A 19,721-nucleotide genomic window follows, 5' to 3' on the forward strand; every position below is an offset into this window, starting at 1 on the left:
TGTTCCCAAGCCAGTATTGGCTATCAAGGGATGAGATCCGTGACGCAAGTAACTTAAAAGGGAGTAGGGAAAGAAAGCTAAGAACTTAAGATTATATAATGTCCGTCACCAATAAATAATATATAAAACGGTTACACAAGGGAGGGGGGGGTATTAACACTATACAAGGGGATTAATCTATAATCGTGGTCTTCTGCTGAAGACGCTGGTGCCACACCACTTGGTGCCGAGTCCTTGGTGCTTTCTTCGTGGCCTCACGACGTGTCCTCTGAGAATGCCGAGCCTACCCGGGCCACAGGTCAGCCAAAACGCAGGTCCACTGGGGGCACCGTCGTGGAGGCCGTCAACCACACGTCCAGCTGGTCTGCTGGCAGGTACTGAGCCACCAAGGCTGGTACGGCCACTCCACGAACGATATAAGGGGTACGCCCTAGACAGGAGTCTCGTGTGATATCACAAATCACCCTCCTGTCTTCAGTACCCCAGTGGATGATCGTCTCCAACAGTCGGTCCCGGGTAAATCCTTTTACTGCCACTCCACTGGCAGGCTAACACACCACAGTGTTCTTCCGGGGGGACGACGTCACAACAGCTGCAGCAAACTTCACAGTATGGAGACTGGCTGCCTCGGGTAGACTGACTCAACCTTCAACACAGTGGTCCCAGGTCGGCTCTGTAAGCAGACACGTCATCAATAACCGGGACACACTAAAACACTTCACTTACGGGCTCGGGCACAAACACCTGACGTATCCAGCCCATAGATGGCGCTGTCGTCGGAGCACCACTTCACCAGAGGTCAGGAGCGGCTGTGTTGAGCGCTGAACCAGACTGGAAACTGGTCCTCGAGGCCAGTACACGCTGTCCTCACCAGGTGTCGTCGTCCGTTTGGCGGGGGTTTCGGGAGCTGACCCACAGATGGCGTGGTTGTCACTGCTCCAGGCTCGGACGCTGGATCCGGGTTCGTAACAGAGCGATATCGAGCAAAATGCATTTGATGCTGTGAAAGATGCACTAGTAGAGAATGCGACTGCTGCATACTTTGATCCATCAATGGACACTGAGTTAACGGTGGATGCTAGTCCTGTTGGTTTAGGTGCTGTTTTAGCCCAACACAAACCTGGTCAACCAGATTCCAAAGTAGTAATTGCCTACGCCAGCCGTTCTCTCAGATGTTGAGCAACGATACAGTCAGACAGAGAAGGAAGCTCTTGCTCTTGTATGGGGCTGTGAACACTTCAATGTGTATCTGCTTGGTGCACCCTTCACCACGATAGTCACTGACCACAAACCGTTGGAGGCCATCTTCAATAATCCAAAGTCCAAACCACCAGCTCGCATTGAGAGATGGGCTCTTCGTCTGCAACCATACAACTTTACAGTGAAATACAAGCCGGGTGCAGGCAATCCCGCTGATTACATCAGTCGACATCCTGCAAACAGTTTCACCATCACCAAGCATCAACAAGTTGCCGAGGAATATGTACACTCTGTAACCTGTGATGCAGTCCCTAAGGCTCTCACTCTTGATGAAATCCGTAATGCAACCCTAAAGGACCCAACTCTGCAAGCAACAGTGGATGCATTGACTAAGAAAAAGTTTTCACGCATCCCACCCTCAGGAGTTGACCAAGATGCGTTCAAAGAACTTAAACGCATCCAGACAGAATTAAGTGTTACGCAACAACGCGACACTGTGCTGCGAGGTACTCGTATCGTCATTCCAGCTGTTCTCCAGCAGCGTGCTCTGAAGCTTGCACATCAAGGACACCAAGGTCTTGTCAGGACCAAACAGCTGCTACGAGAAAAGGTGTGGTTTCCTGGCATTGATCGTCAAGCAAAGGATATGCATGATGCCTGTGTCCCTTGCCAAGCTGCAGTGGATACTTCAAGACCAACACCTCTACAACCTTCACCACTACCTGCTGCACCATGGACGGAAGTATCGATGGACTTCTGCGGACCGCTACCAACTGGAGAGTACTTGATGGTAGTCATTGATGATCACTCACGTTATCCAGAAGTAGAAATCATCACTTCCACATCTGCAAAGGCTGTCATCCCGAAACTCGACAAGATCTTTTAAAATTTTGGCATTCCTGAAGTTGTCAAGACGGACAATGTACCGCCATTCAATGGACAAGACTTCGTCAACTTTGCTGAGCATATTGGATTCAAACACCGCCGTGTGATGCCACTACATCCACAAGCAAATGGAGAAGTCGAGAGATTCATGCAACCTCTCATGAAAGCGGTACTGTGCTCATGCCGAAGGACGATCCTGGGAACAAGCTATGTATGCTTTTCTCAGGAACTACCGTGCAACACCACATGGAACACTGGGCAAGTTGCCTGGTGAACTTTTATTTGGACGTCCTATGAGAATCGCACTACCCGTCATGCCAGCCAAGGTAACGGATAAACGTCTCGCTCAGAAGGATGCACTAGCCAAGGGAAAAATGAAAATTGCTCATGATCAACGTGCAAAGGAACAAGTCATAAAGGTTGGAGGTACTGTTCTCGTTATCATCAACCAGTACAGCCTCCCATCAACCAGTACAGCCTCCCATCAACCAGTACAGCCTCCCATCAACCTGTACAGCCTCCCATCAACCAGTACAGCCTCCCATCAACCAGTACAGCCTCCCATCAACCTGAACAACCTCCCATCAACCTGTACAACCTCCCATCAACCAGTACAGCCTCCCATCAACCTGTACAACCTCCCATCAACCAGTACAGCCTCCCATCAACCTGTACAACCTCCCATCAACCAGTACAGCCTCCCATCAACCAGTACAGCCTCCCATCAACCAGTACAGCCTCCCATCAACCAGTACAGCCTCCCATCAACCTGTACAGCCTCCCATCAACCTGTACAACCTCCCATCAACCAGTACAGCCTCCTATCAACCTGTACAGCCTCCCATCAACCAGTACAGCCTCCCATCAACCAGTACAGCCTCCCATCAACCAGTACAGCCTCCCATCAACCAGTACAGCCTCCCATCAACCTGTACAGCCTCCCATCAACCTGTACAGCCTCCCATCAACCAGTACAGCCTCCCATCAACCTGTACAGCCTCCCATCAACCTGTACAGCCTCCCATCAACCTGTACAGCCTCCCATCAACCAGTACAGCCTCCCATCAACCTGTACAGCCTCCCATCAACCAGTACAGCCTCCCATCAACCAGTACAGCCTCCCATCAACCAGTACAGCCTCCCATCAACCAGTACAGCCTCCCATCAACCAGTACAGCCTCCCATCAACCAGTATAGCCTCCCATCAACCAGTACAGCCAATGGGCCAATAGCAGCTGCCACGTATGGGCCAATAGCAGCTGCCACGTATGGGCCAATAGCAGCTGCCACGTATGGTGTGGGAACCGACCTGTGAGATTTATATTTGTTTAATTTATATGAATTTATATTTACGTTAATTTATATACTTCGATAGCAATTTGTATAATGTTAAGTGGACTGTATTTCTGCAATAATCTTATAATCTCACAAATCGATCCTCTACACATTAGGGGGGGTTTATTAATTGAATATATATGCAGCCAATCAAACTACAGTATTAACTACACATTATTAAACATTGAAGAGGTTCCTTATCTTATAGTACAGCAGGCTAGTCCACCAGGTATAACTAGGGTGTAGACACCAAATTATCCTCTTTGAGGTAGCTTCCATATCACCCAGTAACTGGTGCACAAAATCTTCCTCCTCGTCTTGACCTGTCAAAAGGGCGCTAGCTGTAAAGCCAGATACCTATATATGACAAGCTATATCAGAGAAAACACTATACAGTACATGGAACAATAAAGACCTGGCTTAATTACCTTTAGTTTGAGGCTTCCACGTGATCTAACCGGGTCACCCTATATCCTGACATTAATGGCCATAAATGAATGATAAACGGGTTTCGGATAGACACTTAACTTGAATTTGTAGACAGCGTGTTGACAATGGTACACCTTTGGTTTCCATAACACTACGTCCAAGTAAATTTAACAGGAGCCGTATTTGCTCCCGTGTGCCTCTGGTCTCAATAAACAATGGCTGTTTAACACTCCATACTATTGACGTTACTGGCCGACATTGTCCAGATAGGATAGGAGCCGAATTTGCTCCACACGTCTCGGAGGTGACACAACAATGGCTCCCTCCTTCCTCCTCACGCCTGGCCTACTTGTCCAGATGTCAATAAGTGATAGAAGGGTCACATTTACTCTACTTTAATATTGATAATTAAGTTAATTTATATAAGATGTTTTTATGATGGTAAAGTCCAAAGACTAATGTATTTAAGAATAATTCCCAGCAAAATAGCTGGTGAATTATAATAGTATGTGGTGATGATATCCCGTTTTCTATACACGGTAATTCCACTACAAGTTACGTTTTCTATGGGTAACTTGCTTATACAACAGCAATTATCTGTATGATATATTGAATGGTGTCGGATTTTCCGACATATGGGCCAATAGCAGCTGCCACGTATGGGCCAATAGCAGCTGCCACGTATGGGCCAATAGCAGCTGCCACGTATGGGCCAATAGCAGCAGCCGCGTATGAGCCAATAGCAGCTGCCTCGTATGGGCCAATAGCAGCTGCCTCGTATGAGCCAATAGCAGCTGCCTCGTAGGGGCCAATAGCAGCTGCCTCGTATGGGCCAATAGCAGATGCCTCGTATGGGCCAATAGCAGCTGCCTCGTATGGGCCAATAGCAGCTGCCTCGTATGGGCCAATAGCAGCTGCCTCGCATGGGTCAAATTGATTGGAAAGGCTTGGGTATGGGGTGTGGGCCGGTCTTGGAGCGAGACATGAACCCAGCGTTAGGTGACTTAAATGGGGATTTCGATGTGGATTCAATATATAACTTATTTAAGAATATTCTAAACAAAGCACAGGAACGTAGTATACCATACAAATTGAATAGATCGTATACTAATGACCCAAAGTGGATAACAAAGAATTTGAAGAACCTTATAGGTAAAAAGAGAGCTTGGTACAAAAGGATTAAAAATGGGGAGGTCACTTTAGAACAGGAATTCGTACAACTGGTTAGAAATGTTAAAAAAGAGATAAGGAAAGCAAAAAGGAACTATGAAGTTCGCATAGCAGGGCAAGCAAAGACAAATCCTAAAGGGTTTTTTCAGTTATATCGTACTAAGACTAGGGAAAGGATAGGTCCATTAAAAACTGAGACAGGTCAAATAACAGATAGTGATGAAGAGATGAGTAGTATTTTTAATAAATATTTTGTATCTGTATTTACTAAGGAGGAACTTAACAATATGCCTTCAGCCGAACAAGTCTATGTGGGTGGGGACGAGGACAGGTTGACGAGTTTAGCAGTTACCAGGGAGGATGTTCTTAAACAAATAGTAAAACTCAAACCAAACAAATCCCCAGGGCCGGATGAAGTGTTTGCTAGGGTGCTTAAAGAATGCAAAGAGGAGCTTTGTGACCCACTGTCAACCATATTTAATAAATCAATAGAGTCAGGCAGAGTGCCAGAGTTTTGGAAAGTTGCTAATGTGATACCAGTTTTTAAGAAAGGAGATAGATCACTTGCGTCTAACTATCGACCAATTAGCCTAACGTCTATTGTGGGAAAGTTACTCGAATCTATAATAGCAAATAAAATTCGTCTTCATCTTGAAAAACATAAATTAATAATTGAGTCGCAACATGGTTTTATAAATGGCCGTTCATGTTTAACAAATTTGTTATCTTTTTATTCTAGCATTGTTGAGGCAGTTGATAGTGGTAAGGATTGCGATGTTGTATACCTTGACTTTAGCAAAGCTTTTGATACAGTGCCACATGAAAGACTGATTAAAAAAATAGAGTCTCATGGTATTGGGGGTGCTATATTAAGCTGGATTAGGGCATGGCTATACCAAAGGAAACAGAGAGTTAGTATAAATGGAATCAAGTCAGAGTGGGAAAATGTTGTAAGTGGAGTGCCTCAAGGCTCTGTCCTGGGACCTCTGTTGTTTATAATATATATAAATGATTTAGATTCAGGTTTGAGTAGCAACATTTGCAAATTTGCCGATGATACGAAAATCGGTAGGGAAATTAATTCGGAGGAGGACTCACTATCACTTCAAGTTGATCTAGATAGGGTTTTGAAATGGTCAAAGGATTGGCAGATGCAGTTTAATGCTGATAAATGTAAAGTTCTGAGGTTAGGTAATGATGATAGAGTTACAAGATACGAGCTAGATGGTGTTGTGATTGCGAAGTCGGATTGCGAAAGGGATCTGGGAGTTATGATTAGTAAGAATTTAAAACAAAAGGATCAATGCATAAATGTTCGTAATAAGGCAAATCGGACACTTGGATTTATTAATCGCAGCGTTAGTAACAAGACACCTGGTGTGGTTCTCAAGCTATATCTTGCTCTAGTTAGGCCCCATTTAGATTATGCAGTTCAGTTTTGGTCGCCATATTATAGAATGGATATAAATTCACTTGAACGTGTCCAGCGTAGGATGACTAAGTTAATTCCCCAAATTAGAAATCTTTCATATGAAGAAAGATTAACAAAGCTTAAGTTGCATTCACTGGAAAGGCGAAGAGTTAGGGGTGACATGATAGAGGTTTACAAGTGGATGAATGGACATAACCGGGGGGATATTAATAGGGTATTAAAAGTATCAACACAGGACAGAACACGAAACAATGGATATAAATTGGATAAGTTTAGATTTAGGAAAGACTTGGGTAAATACTGGTTCAGTAACAGGGTTGTTGATTTGTGGAACCAATTGCCGCGTAACATTGTGGAGGTGGGGTCCCTCGATTGTTTCAAGCACGGGTTGGACAAGTATATGAGTGGGATTGGGTGGTTATAGAATAGGAGCTGCCTCGTATGGGCCAATAGGCCTTCTGCAGTTACCTTTGTTCTTATGTTCTTATGTTCTTATGGGCCAATAGCAGCTGCCTCGCATGGGCCAATAGCAGCTGCCTCGCATGGGCCAATAGCAGCTGCCTCGTATGGGCCAATAGCAGCTGCCTCGTATGGGCCAATAGCAGCTGCCTCGTATGGGCCAATAGCAGCTGCCTCGTATGGGCCAATAGCAGCTGCCTGGTATGGGCCAATAGCAGCTGCCTGGTATGGGCCAATAGCAGCTGCCTGGTATGGGCCAATAGCAGCTGCCTGGTATGGGCCAATAGCAGCTGCCTCGTATGGGCCAATAGCAGCTGCCTCGTATGGGCCAATAGCAGCTGCCTCGTATGGGCCAATAGCAGCTGCCTCGTATAGGGCAATAGCAGCTGCCTCGTATGGGCCAATAGCAGCTGCCTCCTATGGGCCAATAGCAGCTGCCTCGTATGGGCCAATAGCAGCTGCCTCGTATGGGCCAATAGCAGCTGCCTCCTATGGGCCAATAGCAGCTGCCTCGTATGGGCCAATACCCTAACTCTTCGTCTTTCCAGTGAATGCAATTTAAGCTTCATTAATCTTTCTTCATATGAAAGACTTCTAATTTGGGGAATTAACTTTGTCATCCTACGTTGGACACGTTCAAGTGAATTTATATCCATTCTATAATACGGCGACCAAAACTGAACTGCATAATCCTAACCATAGCAAGATATAGCTTAAGAACCACACCAGGTGTCTTGTTACTAACGCTTCGATTAATAAATCCCAGTGTCCTATTCGCCTTATTACGAACATTCATGCATTGATCCTTTTGTTTTAAATTTTTTTTTAAACACCCCATACCCAAGACTTTCCAATCTATTTGGAAACTCATAAACGTGTCCAACCCACGTTTGAAACAATCAAGAGACCCCGCCTCCACCGTTACGCGGTAATCGATTCCACATATCAACAACCCTATTACCAAACATAAGAACATAAGAACAAAGGTAACTGCAGAAGGCCTATTGGCCCATACGAGGCAGCTCCTATTCTATAACCACCCAATCCCACTCATATACTTGTCCAACCCGTGCTTGAAACAATCGAGGGACCCCACCTCCACAATGTTACGCGGCAATTGGTTCCACAAATCAACAACCCTGTTACTGAACCAGTATTTACCCAAGTCTTTCCTAAATCTAAACTTATCCAATTTATATCCATTGTTTCGTGTTCTGTCCTGTGTTGATACTTTTAATACCCTATTAATATCCCCCCGGTTATGTCCATTCATCCACTTGTAAACCTCTATCATGTCACCCCTAACTCTTCGCCTTTCCAGTGAATGCAACTTAAGCTTTGTTAATCTTTCTTCATATGAAAGATTTCTAATTTGGGGAATTAACTTAGTCATCCTACGCTGGACACGTTCAAGTGAATTTATATCCATTCTATAATATGGCGACCAAAACTGAACTGCATAATCTAAATGGGGCCTAATTAGAGCAAGATATAGCTTGAGAACCACACCAGGTGTCTTGTTACTAACGCTGCGATTAATAAATCCAAGTGTCCGATTTGCCTTATTACGAACATTTATGCATTGATCCTTTTGTTTTAAATTCTTACTAATCATAACTCCCAGATCCCTTTCGCAATCCGACTTCGCAATCACAACACCATCTAGCTCGTATCTTGTAACTCTATCATCATTACCTAACCTCAGAACTTTACATTTATCAGCATTAAACTGCATCTGCCAATCCTTTGACCATTTCAAAACCCTATCTAGATCAACTTGAAGTGATAGTGAGTCCTCCTCCGAATTAACTTCCCTACCGATTTTCGTATCATCGGCAAATTTGCAAATGTTGCTACTCAAACCTGAATCTAAATCATTTATATATATTATAAACAACAGAGGTCCCAGGACAGAGCCTTGAGGCACTCCACTTACAACATTTTCCCACTCTGACTTGATTCCATTTATACTAACTCTGTTTCCTTTGGTATAGCCATGCCCTAATCCAGCACCCCCAATACCATGAGACTCTATTTTTTTAATCAGTCTTTCATGTGGCACTGTATCAAAAGCTTTGCTAAAGTCAAGGTATACAACATCGCAATCCTTACCACTATCAACTGCCTCAACAATGCTAGAATAAAAAGATAACAAATTTGTTAAACATGAACGGCCATTTATAAAACCATGTTGCGACTCAATTATTAATTTATGTTTTTCAAGATGATGACGAATTTTATTTGCTATTATAGATTCGAGTAACTTTCCCACAATAGACGTTAGGCTAATTGGTCGATAGTTAGACGCAAGTGATCTATCTCCTTTCTTAAAAACTGGTATCACATTAGCAACTTTCCAAAACTCTGGCACTCTTCAGTACTGAGGAAAAGGAGGGCTGTACAAAGTGGTGAGAAGTCAGAAGAGAGTCCCAAGTATGGGGAAGGATCTCCACTACCGAAGAAACGGAGGGCGGTACGTAGTGGTGTGAAGCCTACGTTATGTGACCGGTATCCTGGTGAGAAGTCAGAAGTATTTCCCAAGTCTGGCCAAGAATTTCCACTACTTAAGACTGTGGAACAAGGCAGGCTGGGGCATACTGGTGAGAAGTTAGAAGCGTGTCCAGAGTCCGGGGAAAGATCTACACTACTGAAGAAGCAAATGGTGGCAGATAGGCCGTCATGTTACCAGTGTGGGAAAACCTTCAGCGACCGCAGTGGCTTAAACAGGCACATGCTCGTCCATACTGGCGTTAAATCTCGTGTGTGTGATGAGTGTGGGAAAAGTTCCTTCGAAATGATTATTTGCAGCAGCACCTGATGGCCCACAGTGGTGATAAACACTTCCTGTGCAAGCACTGCGGGAAAAGATTCTGCCGACTTGGCAACTTGAATGATCACATGATGGGACATAATGGTACGAGACCTCACATGTGTCATGTGTGTGATAAACTATTCAGCAGACCGGACTATCTGAAGGACCACATGGTGGTTCATATGATTTGATGACAAACCTTACATGTGCTCACACTGTGGGGATAGATACACTCAGCTTCGAAATATGAACAAACACATTCAGCTGCATACAACTGTGCTCGGTGTGAGAATTTTAAAATATTGTATAAATAGTGAGAGCCTAATCTCAAAATTAGGCTACAATGTTCCTGTTAATAAACTTTCAAATTTACTGCAATTTGCCTATTTTACTACAATTTGCCTATTAATATTCTTAAAATTTTCCTACAATGTACCTATTATTATTCAAATTTGGTACATATTATTAACTTATAATTATTTGTTAGATTAAGGACCTGTCCGAAATGTTGTGTGTTAGTGATGTTAAAAACATCAATGTTATATACTTACAAACCCAATGCACCTTCTTGCACTAGTATATAAATAAATGAAAAATAAAAAGGACATATGGTTTAAATATATATCTATTTATTTACAAGAATATTTTTTTTACAATATTTACAAGAATAAATATTGTGATTTTATCCTGTAATGAAATCATATCCTAAACTAACTAATCAGTATAATGAACAAATCTACAATGACCGTAATAAGGATTTGAACCTACACACGGGATGTTCCCAGAAGCGCCTTAGTCAACTGTACCACCACATGGTCAAAAGAATGAGTCACAATAATGTGGCTGAAGTAGTTCGTCACAATCGACTTGAGAATGGTCCAGGACGGACCGAAATGTCGTCGTCCCTTCACCTTCTAGTGATTTTATACTTTTCAAACTAGATCATCCATATTATTCCAGTATACATAAGAAACTTCTTCATTTGTATTGGAATAATTAATACATAATCTAGCTTAACCTAGCTAACAGCCAATATCTATATATCTAAGTGAACAAATTGTTTACTGTGGCCAATCATATCCATTTCCTAGTAAGCATTCATAACATACTAGTAACAGTTCTGTCAAAAACCACAGTACTCAGTACAAACCACAGCACAGTACAATCTTATTTCACATATATATATCATATATATATATATATATATATATATATATATATATATATATATATATATATATATATATATATATATATATATATATATAAAAAATTGTTTTTTTTGCACACGTGTTCAGCACACGTGTTCCTCACGTGTGCCCCAAAGAATGAGGTGATTTGGTAAAATGCTATGCCCAAGATTACTATCCGAGTGCCGGCGGTGGGGTGGTTCAAATAGCCTCGGCTATCACCTCATTAGTCCGGTCGTGATGGTCAAGTGGATTAAGGCGTCTTGTACATACCAGTTGCGTTGCTTCTGGGAGTATGGGTTCGAGTCACTTCTGGGGTGTGAGTTTTCAGTTGCATATTGTCCTGGGGACCATTCAGGCTTGTTCGCATTTGTGTTCCTCACGTGTGCCCCAAAGAATGAGGTGATTTGGTAAAATGCTATGCCCAAGATTACTATCCGAGTGCCGGCGGTGGGGTGGTTCAAATAGCCTCGGCTATCACCTCATTAGTCCGGTCGTGATGGTCAAGTGGATTAAGGCGTCTTGTCCATACCAGTTGCGTTGCTTCTGGGAGTATGGGTTCGAGTCACTTCTGGGGTGTGAGTTTTCAGTTGCATATTGTCCTGGGGACCATTCAGGCTTGTTCGCATATATATATATGAAAATATCTATCTTTAAAAGTGTTTTTAACACAGTAAGAATATTTCATTACAATATTACCTATATTAACTGAAGTAAACCCTACTGATTTGACCTACAGGTCAAATCATTAGGCATTTCTACAGGATTTTATCAACCCCCTACTAGGGTAATATATCTTGTAATAATTTTGCAAAAAATAGTGCCATTTACTATTTTTAAATAGTTAATTACAAAATTTACCGATATGGTGCAATCGGATGAAAACCAAATTTTTACACTTGACAATTCTTTATTCACTTGTCAAGTGACAACTTGTAATGACACAACTTTACACTTGACAAGTGACAATACACTTGACTTTCAGCTCCTGCTATATCCAGATTCCAGGGAGGAAAGGAAGGATGATCTTTGGAATCATTACCTAATTAGACAGGAATAAAATATTCCTGACAATCATTCCTTCAATGATTCCTGTAATCAAAAAATATAATATCTTGGAAAAGTCAAAGAAAAAAGTTTAGTGTCAAGGACACTAAAGTGTCTACATAATTACTTAACTCAACAGCTTGACAGATGCAAGAGATAGCTAATCAGGTATCTCTTGATTTAATCATCTTGAATAACAGGGTCAATGCTGCAGTTGATAAATTTGATAAAATCAATTGCCATGCAGAGATTTATCTAACAGAGATGGCTAATGCTGATTTAACCCGAAGGAAACTTCAGGATATCAGAGCTGAAACAGCAATTATGAAAATATAATTCAGGATCGTCTAGATCAATTAATCAGACTTGCAGTAGCACAGCCAAATGTGAGCACATCCACTCAGTTTGGTACCTTGGCAGATGTAGATGGTGTTCTCAAAAGATTGGCAGATGTAGATGGTGTTCTCAAAAGATTGGCAGATGTAGATGGTGTTCTCAAAAGTTTGGCAGATATAGTTTAATGCTGACAAATAAAGTTTGAGTTACAATATATCACTTGCATGAAATAAATAGGACAGATTTATTTCTAGAAGCGTTAGCAATAAAACTTCTTGTATTATTATTCAGCAATATCTTGTTTGATTATGCAGTTCACTTTTGGTCGTAAAGTCACCAGATAGTGCTAACCCCACAAATAAAAAATCTTCTTTGTGAAGAGATTTAAAAAGCTTAATTTACATTCTCTTGGAAGGTGAAGAGTTAAGGGTTAAATTTAGATCAAGATATTAGTCTGGGTAAGGGACTATGAATGGTGAAGTACATTACAAAATGTTTTCCACACACATTCCCACATATTATAACGCTCTGCACACACTTAACAATATTACATAATATGACTTTAAACATATTATATAATATGTGCAAAGTCACTAGTAATTGAGAGATAATAATCGTCACTAATAATTGAGAGATAATAATGATGAGCAGGTGATGAATGAGGGGGGGAAGATGTGTGCAGGGGACACTTACCCGGCCACCACGATGAAAAGATCCAGTCTGTTCCAGGAGTCAGCCATATAAGCCCCTTTCCCAGACCACCCCATCGCCACCATCTTGATCATCTCCACGGCGAAGAAGGCAAAGATTGCGTTGTCGAACATCTGTTGAAGGTGCTCCACCATCACCACCAGCACTATTACAACCACCTCTATTATACATTATATATTATTACATATATATTAACATACTAAACAATCTGGAGGATGTTGATCCGGACATTTTCTTCAAAAAAGATCAGCTGTAACATGAACGAGGAACAACGGGTTCCAGCTCAACAAGCAACATTGTAGGACTGAGAACAGCAGATGCTTTTTCACCCATGGGGTTGTAAACCCGTGGAACGGCCTACCCGCTGAAACCGTAAACGCTAAAAATCGTTTTAAAATACAGCTAGAAAAGATAAGGGAAAATGGGGGGGGGGAACTTTTGACAAGCCGCCGGCTTCCTGTCCTCGTCGAGATCACTAGTATTAGTGGCCCCTCAGGTAAGGTGTATATAAAAACATCGTATCCCATGCTGGAGTTCTTATTTACTGACATTTATTATTATTTAAGATATTTCTAAAACCCATTTAAACAATGGGTATAAATTGGATTAGTTTAGATTTAGGAAAAACCTGGGTAAATACTGGTTCGGTAACAGGGTTGTTGATTTGTGGAACCAATTACGCACAACGTTTTAGGCAAGATAAATACTTTTTTTTATTTTCTACTTTTCTATGTCTAAGTGCTCATGCTCCTTGTTTCCTTACACCCATGGTTAAGGGTGTAAGATATTATGCCTTCTACTCTCTTCTCTCCGGAGAGGGACAAATTGGCCGGCTGCCTCCCAACATTTCTCGTTGAAGAAGTCTAATATTTCCAGTAGCGACCGCCGAATGAGTTTCTCCAGTGGCATCTTTGACAGCTCTCTCATTTCTTTTTCCAACGATATGCCAAACTTTTACCTCTTGCTCGTTTCCTTAAAGAGTGCATGTCACCTTTCACAAGATGCTAACATGCCACTCCTTAGTGATGTCTCACCGAGTTACACTTTCAGGTGAAGTATGGCTCGTTCTTCTTTATCATAATGCCACATGGGTCCACTGACCTGCTAAGGAAAACTGGTGTTTTTAATCTTTTTAAAAATGGTTTAATTAATTAATCCTGTAGGTAGCAGTTGCGGGAACAGGTAAATAAGGTCAAAGGTCCAAGAACACGACCTTTGCCAAATGCGGAACACAGTCCACCACCACACATACAGACCTCCACCACCACACATACAGACCTTAACCACCACACATACAGACCTCCACCACATATACAGGCCTCCATCACCACACATACAGACCACCACCACACATACAGGCCTCCACCACCACACATACAGGCCTCCACCACCACACATACAGACCTCCACCACCACACATACAGACCTCCACCACCACACATACAGGCCTCCACCACCACACATACAGGCCTCCACCACCACACATACAGACCTCCACCACCACACATACAGACCTCCACCACCACACATACAGACCTCCACCACCACACATACAGGCCTCCACCACCACACATACAGACCACCACCACACATACAGACCTCCACCACCACACATACAGGCCTCCACCACCACACATACAGACCTCCACCACCACACATACAGGCCTCCACCACCACACATACAGACCTCCACCACCACACATACAGGCCTCCACCACCACACAAACAGGCCTCCACCACACACACATACAGACCTCCACCACCACACATACAGACCTCCACCACCACACATACAGACCACCACCACCACACATACAGACCACCACCACCACACATACAGGCCTCCACCACCACACATACAGACCTCCACCACCACACATACAGACCTCCACCACCACACATACAGACCTCCACCACCACACATACAGACCTCCACCACCACACATACAGACCTCCACCACCACACATACAGGCCTCCACCACCACACATACATGCCTCCACCACCACACATACAGACCTCCACCACCACACATACAGACCTCCACCACCACACATACAGACCACCACCACACATACAGGCCTCCACCACCACACATACAGACCACCACCACACATACAGACCTCCACCACCACACATACAGGCCTCCACCACCACACATACAGACCTCCACCACCACACATACAGACCTCCACCACCACACATACAGGCCTCCACCACCACACAAACAGGCCTCCACCACCACACATACAGACCTCCACCACCACACATACAGACCTCCACCACCACACATACAGACCACCACCACCACACATACAGACCACCACCACCACACATACAGGCCTCCACCACCACACATACAGGCCTCCACCACCACACATACAGACCTCCACCACCACACATACAGACCACCACCACCACACATACAGGCCTCCACCACCACACATACAGGCCTCCACCACCACACATACAGACCTCCACCACCACACATACAGACCTCCACCACCACACATACAGACCTCCACCACCACACATACAGACCTCCACCACCACACATACAGGCCTCCACCACCACACATACAGGCCTCAACCACCACACATACAGACCTCCACCACCACACATACAGACCTCCACCACCACACATACAGACCTCCACCACCACACATACAGACCTCCACCACCACACATACAGGCCTCCATCACCACACATACAGGCCTCCACCACCACACATACAGGCCTCCACCACCACACATACAGGCCTCCACCACCACACATACAGACCTCCACCACCACACATACAGACCTCCACCACCACACATACAGACCTCCACCACCACACATACAGACCTCCACCACCACACAGACAGACCACCACCACACATACAGACCTCCACCACCACACATACAGACCTCCACCGCCACACATACATTCCTCCACCACCACACATACAGACCACCACCACCACACATACAGACCACCACCACCACACATACAGGCCTCCACCACCACACATACAGGCCTCCACCACCACACATACAGACCTCCACCACCACACATACAGACCTCCACCACCACACATACAGACCTCCACCACCACACATACAGACCCACCACAACCAAACATACAGGCCTCCACCACCACACATACAGACCTCCACCACCACACATACAGGCCTCCACCACCACACATACAGACCTCCACCACCACACATACAGGCCTCCACCACCACACAAACAGGCCTCCACAACCACACATACAGACCTCCACCACCACACATACAGACCTCCACCACCACACATACAGACCACCACCACCACACATACAGACCACCACCACCACACATACAGGCCTCCACCACCACACATACAGACCTCCACCACCACACATACAGACCTCCACCACCACACATACAGACCTCCACCACCACACATACAGACCTCCACCACCACACATACAGACCTCCACCACCACACATACAGGCCTCCACCACCACACATACATGCCTCCACCACCACACATACAGACCTCCACCACCACACATACAGACCTCCACCACCACACATACAGGCCTCCACCACCACACATACAGACCACCACCACACATACAGACCTCCACCACCACACATACAGGCCTCCACCACCACACATACAGACCTCCACCACCACACATACAGACCTCCACCACCACACATACAGGCCTCCACCACCACACAAACAGGCCTCCACCACCACACATACAGACCTCCACCACCACACATACAGACCTCCACCACCACACATACAGACCACCACCACCACACATACAGACCACCACCACCACACATACAGGCCTCCACCACCACACATACAGGCCTCCACCACCACACATACAGACCTCCACCACCACACATACAGACCTCCACCACCACACATACAGACCTCCACCACCACACATACAGACCTCCACCACCACACATACAGACCTCCACCACCACACATACAGACCTCCACCACCACACATACAGACCACCACCACCACACATACAGACCACCACCACCACACATACAGGCCTCCACCACCACACATACAGACCTCCACCACCACACATACTGACCTCCACCACCACACATACAGACCTCCACCACCACACATATAGACCTCCACCACCACACATACAGACCTCCACCACCACACATACAGACCTCCACCACCACACATACAGGCCTCCACCACCACACATACAGACCTCCACCACCACACATACAGACCTCCACCACCACACATACAGGCCTCCACCACCACACATACAGGCCTCCACCACCACACATACAGACCTCCACCACCACACATACAGACCTCCACCACCACACATACAGACCTCCACCACCACACATACAGACCTCCACCACCACACATACAGGCCTCCATCACCACACATACAGGCCTCCACCACCACACATACAGGCCTCCACCACCACACATACAGACCTCCACCACCACACATACAGACCTCCACCACCACACATACAGACCTCCACCACCACACATACAGACCTCCACCACCACACAGACAGACCACCACCACACATACAGACCTCCACCACCACACATACAGACCTCCACCGCCACACATACATTCCTCCACCACCACACATACAGACCTCCACCACCACACATACAGACCTCCACCACCACACATACAGACCACCACCACCACACATACAGACCACCACCACCACACATACAGGCCTCCACCACCACACATACAGGCCTCCACCACCACACATACAGACCTCCACCACCACACATACAGACCTCCACCACCACACATACAGACCTCCACCACCACACATACAGACCTCCACCACCACACATACAGACCCACCACAACCAAACATACAGGCCTCCACCACCACACATACAGACCTCCACCACCACACATACAGGCCTCCACCACCACACATACAGACCGCCACCACCACACATACAGACCTCCACCACCACACATACAGACCCACCACCACCACACATACAGACCCACCACCACCACACATACAGGCCTCCACCACCACACATACAGACCCACCACCACACACACAGACCTCCACCACCTCACATACAGACCTCCACCACCTCACATACATACCTCCACCACCTCACATACAGACTTCCACCACCACACATACAGGCCTCCACCACCAAACATACAGCCAACCACTACCACACATACCGACCTCCACCACTACACATACAGACCTCCACCACCACACATACAGACCTCCACCACAGTAGTGAATAAGGAGACAGATTGAGGTAAAAAAAATTCAGAAACGGTTGGGCACTTCCATGCCGACTTGACCCTGGCGGGCCAGATTGTCCATCCCTCTTGTTTTAGGTGGTTAGGTTAGGGCACAGTCAGCGCGCTCTTGGCTGGCTGGCGGTGGTGGGGTGGTGGTCCCCCCTGGGGTCCCTGGGGGACCACCACCCATGGTGTACCTGAGGAACTGGTGCCCTATCCTAACCTGTTTTTTTGCACGATTCGGCTCTAGCTTTTAAGATGAGTCTAGGGCCTCAAGGAGGGGGTCTCTACTTATGAGAGGTACCGAGGATGAATGTTCAATAGTTGGAAACCAAAAAATACACTGGTGAAAGGCGTATAAACGTTTTTGGAGTATTTTAATGGCATGAGCAAAAATGCACGATTTGTCCCGGGGGTGTTACGAGAGTACTACGGTATCAATTTGGGGGCCCTTACTTTTGAATGGATCAGAGGGTGAATGTTCAATAGATTCAAACCAAGAAACACAGTTGAAAGCGAATATAGAAGTTTTTGAAGTACTTTAATGAGGCTATGACTGAATAGTATAGGGAGCCCTTGGGCACAGCTCCATTTTCTGTAATGGTCAGAGGTGGATAACCCCAGTGGGGGTCAAGCATGCAAGGGGGGGGTCTAGATTCCTTACAAAGACCAAGTTTGGATATATAGGTGTAGTAAGCCTTATCTTGAATTTGCATGATACTGTGGGGTACATTGACATGAAGGGTGAGTCATAGAACAGGATCTGCATGTGAGATGGGTCATATTGGGGTTTTAAAGAAGTTAAGATAGCTTTAAAGAGTCCTGTGTGCTTGATAGTGGGGAAATGTTCAGTCAATAATTCTCGTGTTTTGAATCTGAATGAGGGGTCCTAGTTTGCGTTCTAGTCGTAAAATGAGTTCCTTAGTATATTTGCTATGGAAAATGAGCTTTCAGTACTCTATATAATTTGAAATGAGGTCAAGAAAGACATGTTTATGTGCGGGAAGAGTCAGGTTGGAAACTGTTTATTTCAGTCATCCCCCCTTGGCTTTGCTCCATTTTCTGTAGCTAAAGTAAAGATTCCATTTTCTGTGGCATACAGTTGATTACTGGTGAAATAGGCATACTTGAATTTGTATGGTTCTAACCTGTTTATAGATATATTTTTCGGGCCTCAAATTAGATTTTAATATGAAAAATAGCATCAAATGTATGTCTATCTTTTGTAATAAACGTTACAAGCATTAACAATACCTGTGATATTTCATAGCATACGAAAAGAAGTTTAAATAGTGGGGCCTCAGCCATATTGTGTTGGGGTTTGACACTTCTAACATTAATTTGACACTTGTAAATATACTATAAAGGAAAGTAGTTGAGTGGTTTAAGAAATTTAATACGTATTGGGGTATTCTGTATTAAATTTCATTTTT

General features: G+C 44.8%; 1 protein-coding gene across 1 annotated transcript in view; it reads left to right on the plus strand.

Moving 5' to 3' along the window:
- LOC138360302 (nascent polypeptide-associated complex subunit alpha, muscle-specific form-like) overlaps positions 1-12,480 on the plus strand; it is a 76,174-nt gene extending 63,694 nt beyond the window's left edge. Inside the window, exon 8 of the mRNA XM_069320215.1 lies at positions 12,301-12,480. Coding sequence (XP_069176316.1) covers positions 12,301-12,480 — 180 coding nt within the window. The remainder of the gene's footprint in view (positions 1-12,300) is intronic.
- Positions 12,481-19,721: the final 7,241 nt, after the last annotated feature.

This window comes from Procambarus clarkii, unplaced genomic scaffold, assembly GCF_040958095.1.
Source record: "Procambarus clarkii isolate CNS0578487 unplaced genomic scaffold, FALCON_Pclarkii_2.0 HiC_scaffold_106, whole genome shotgun sequence".
Lineage (NCBI taxonomy): Eukaryota > Metazoa > Arthropoda > Malacostraca > Decapoda > Cambaridae > Procambarus > Procambarus clarkii.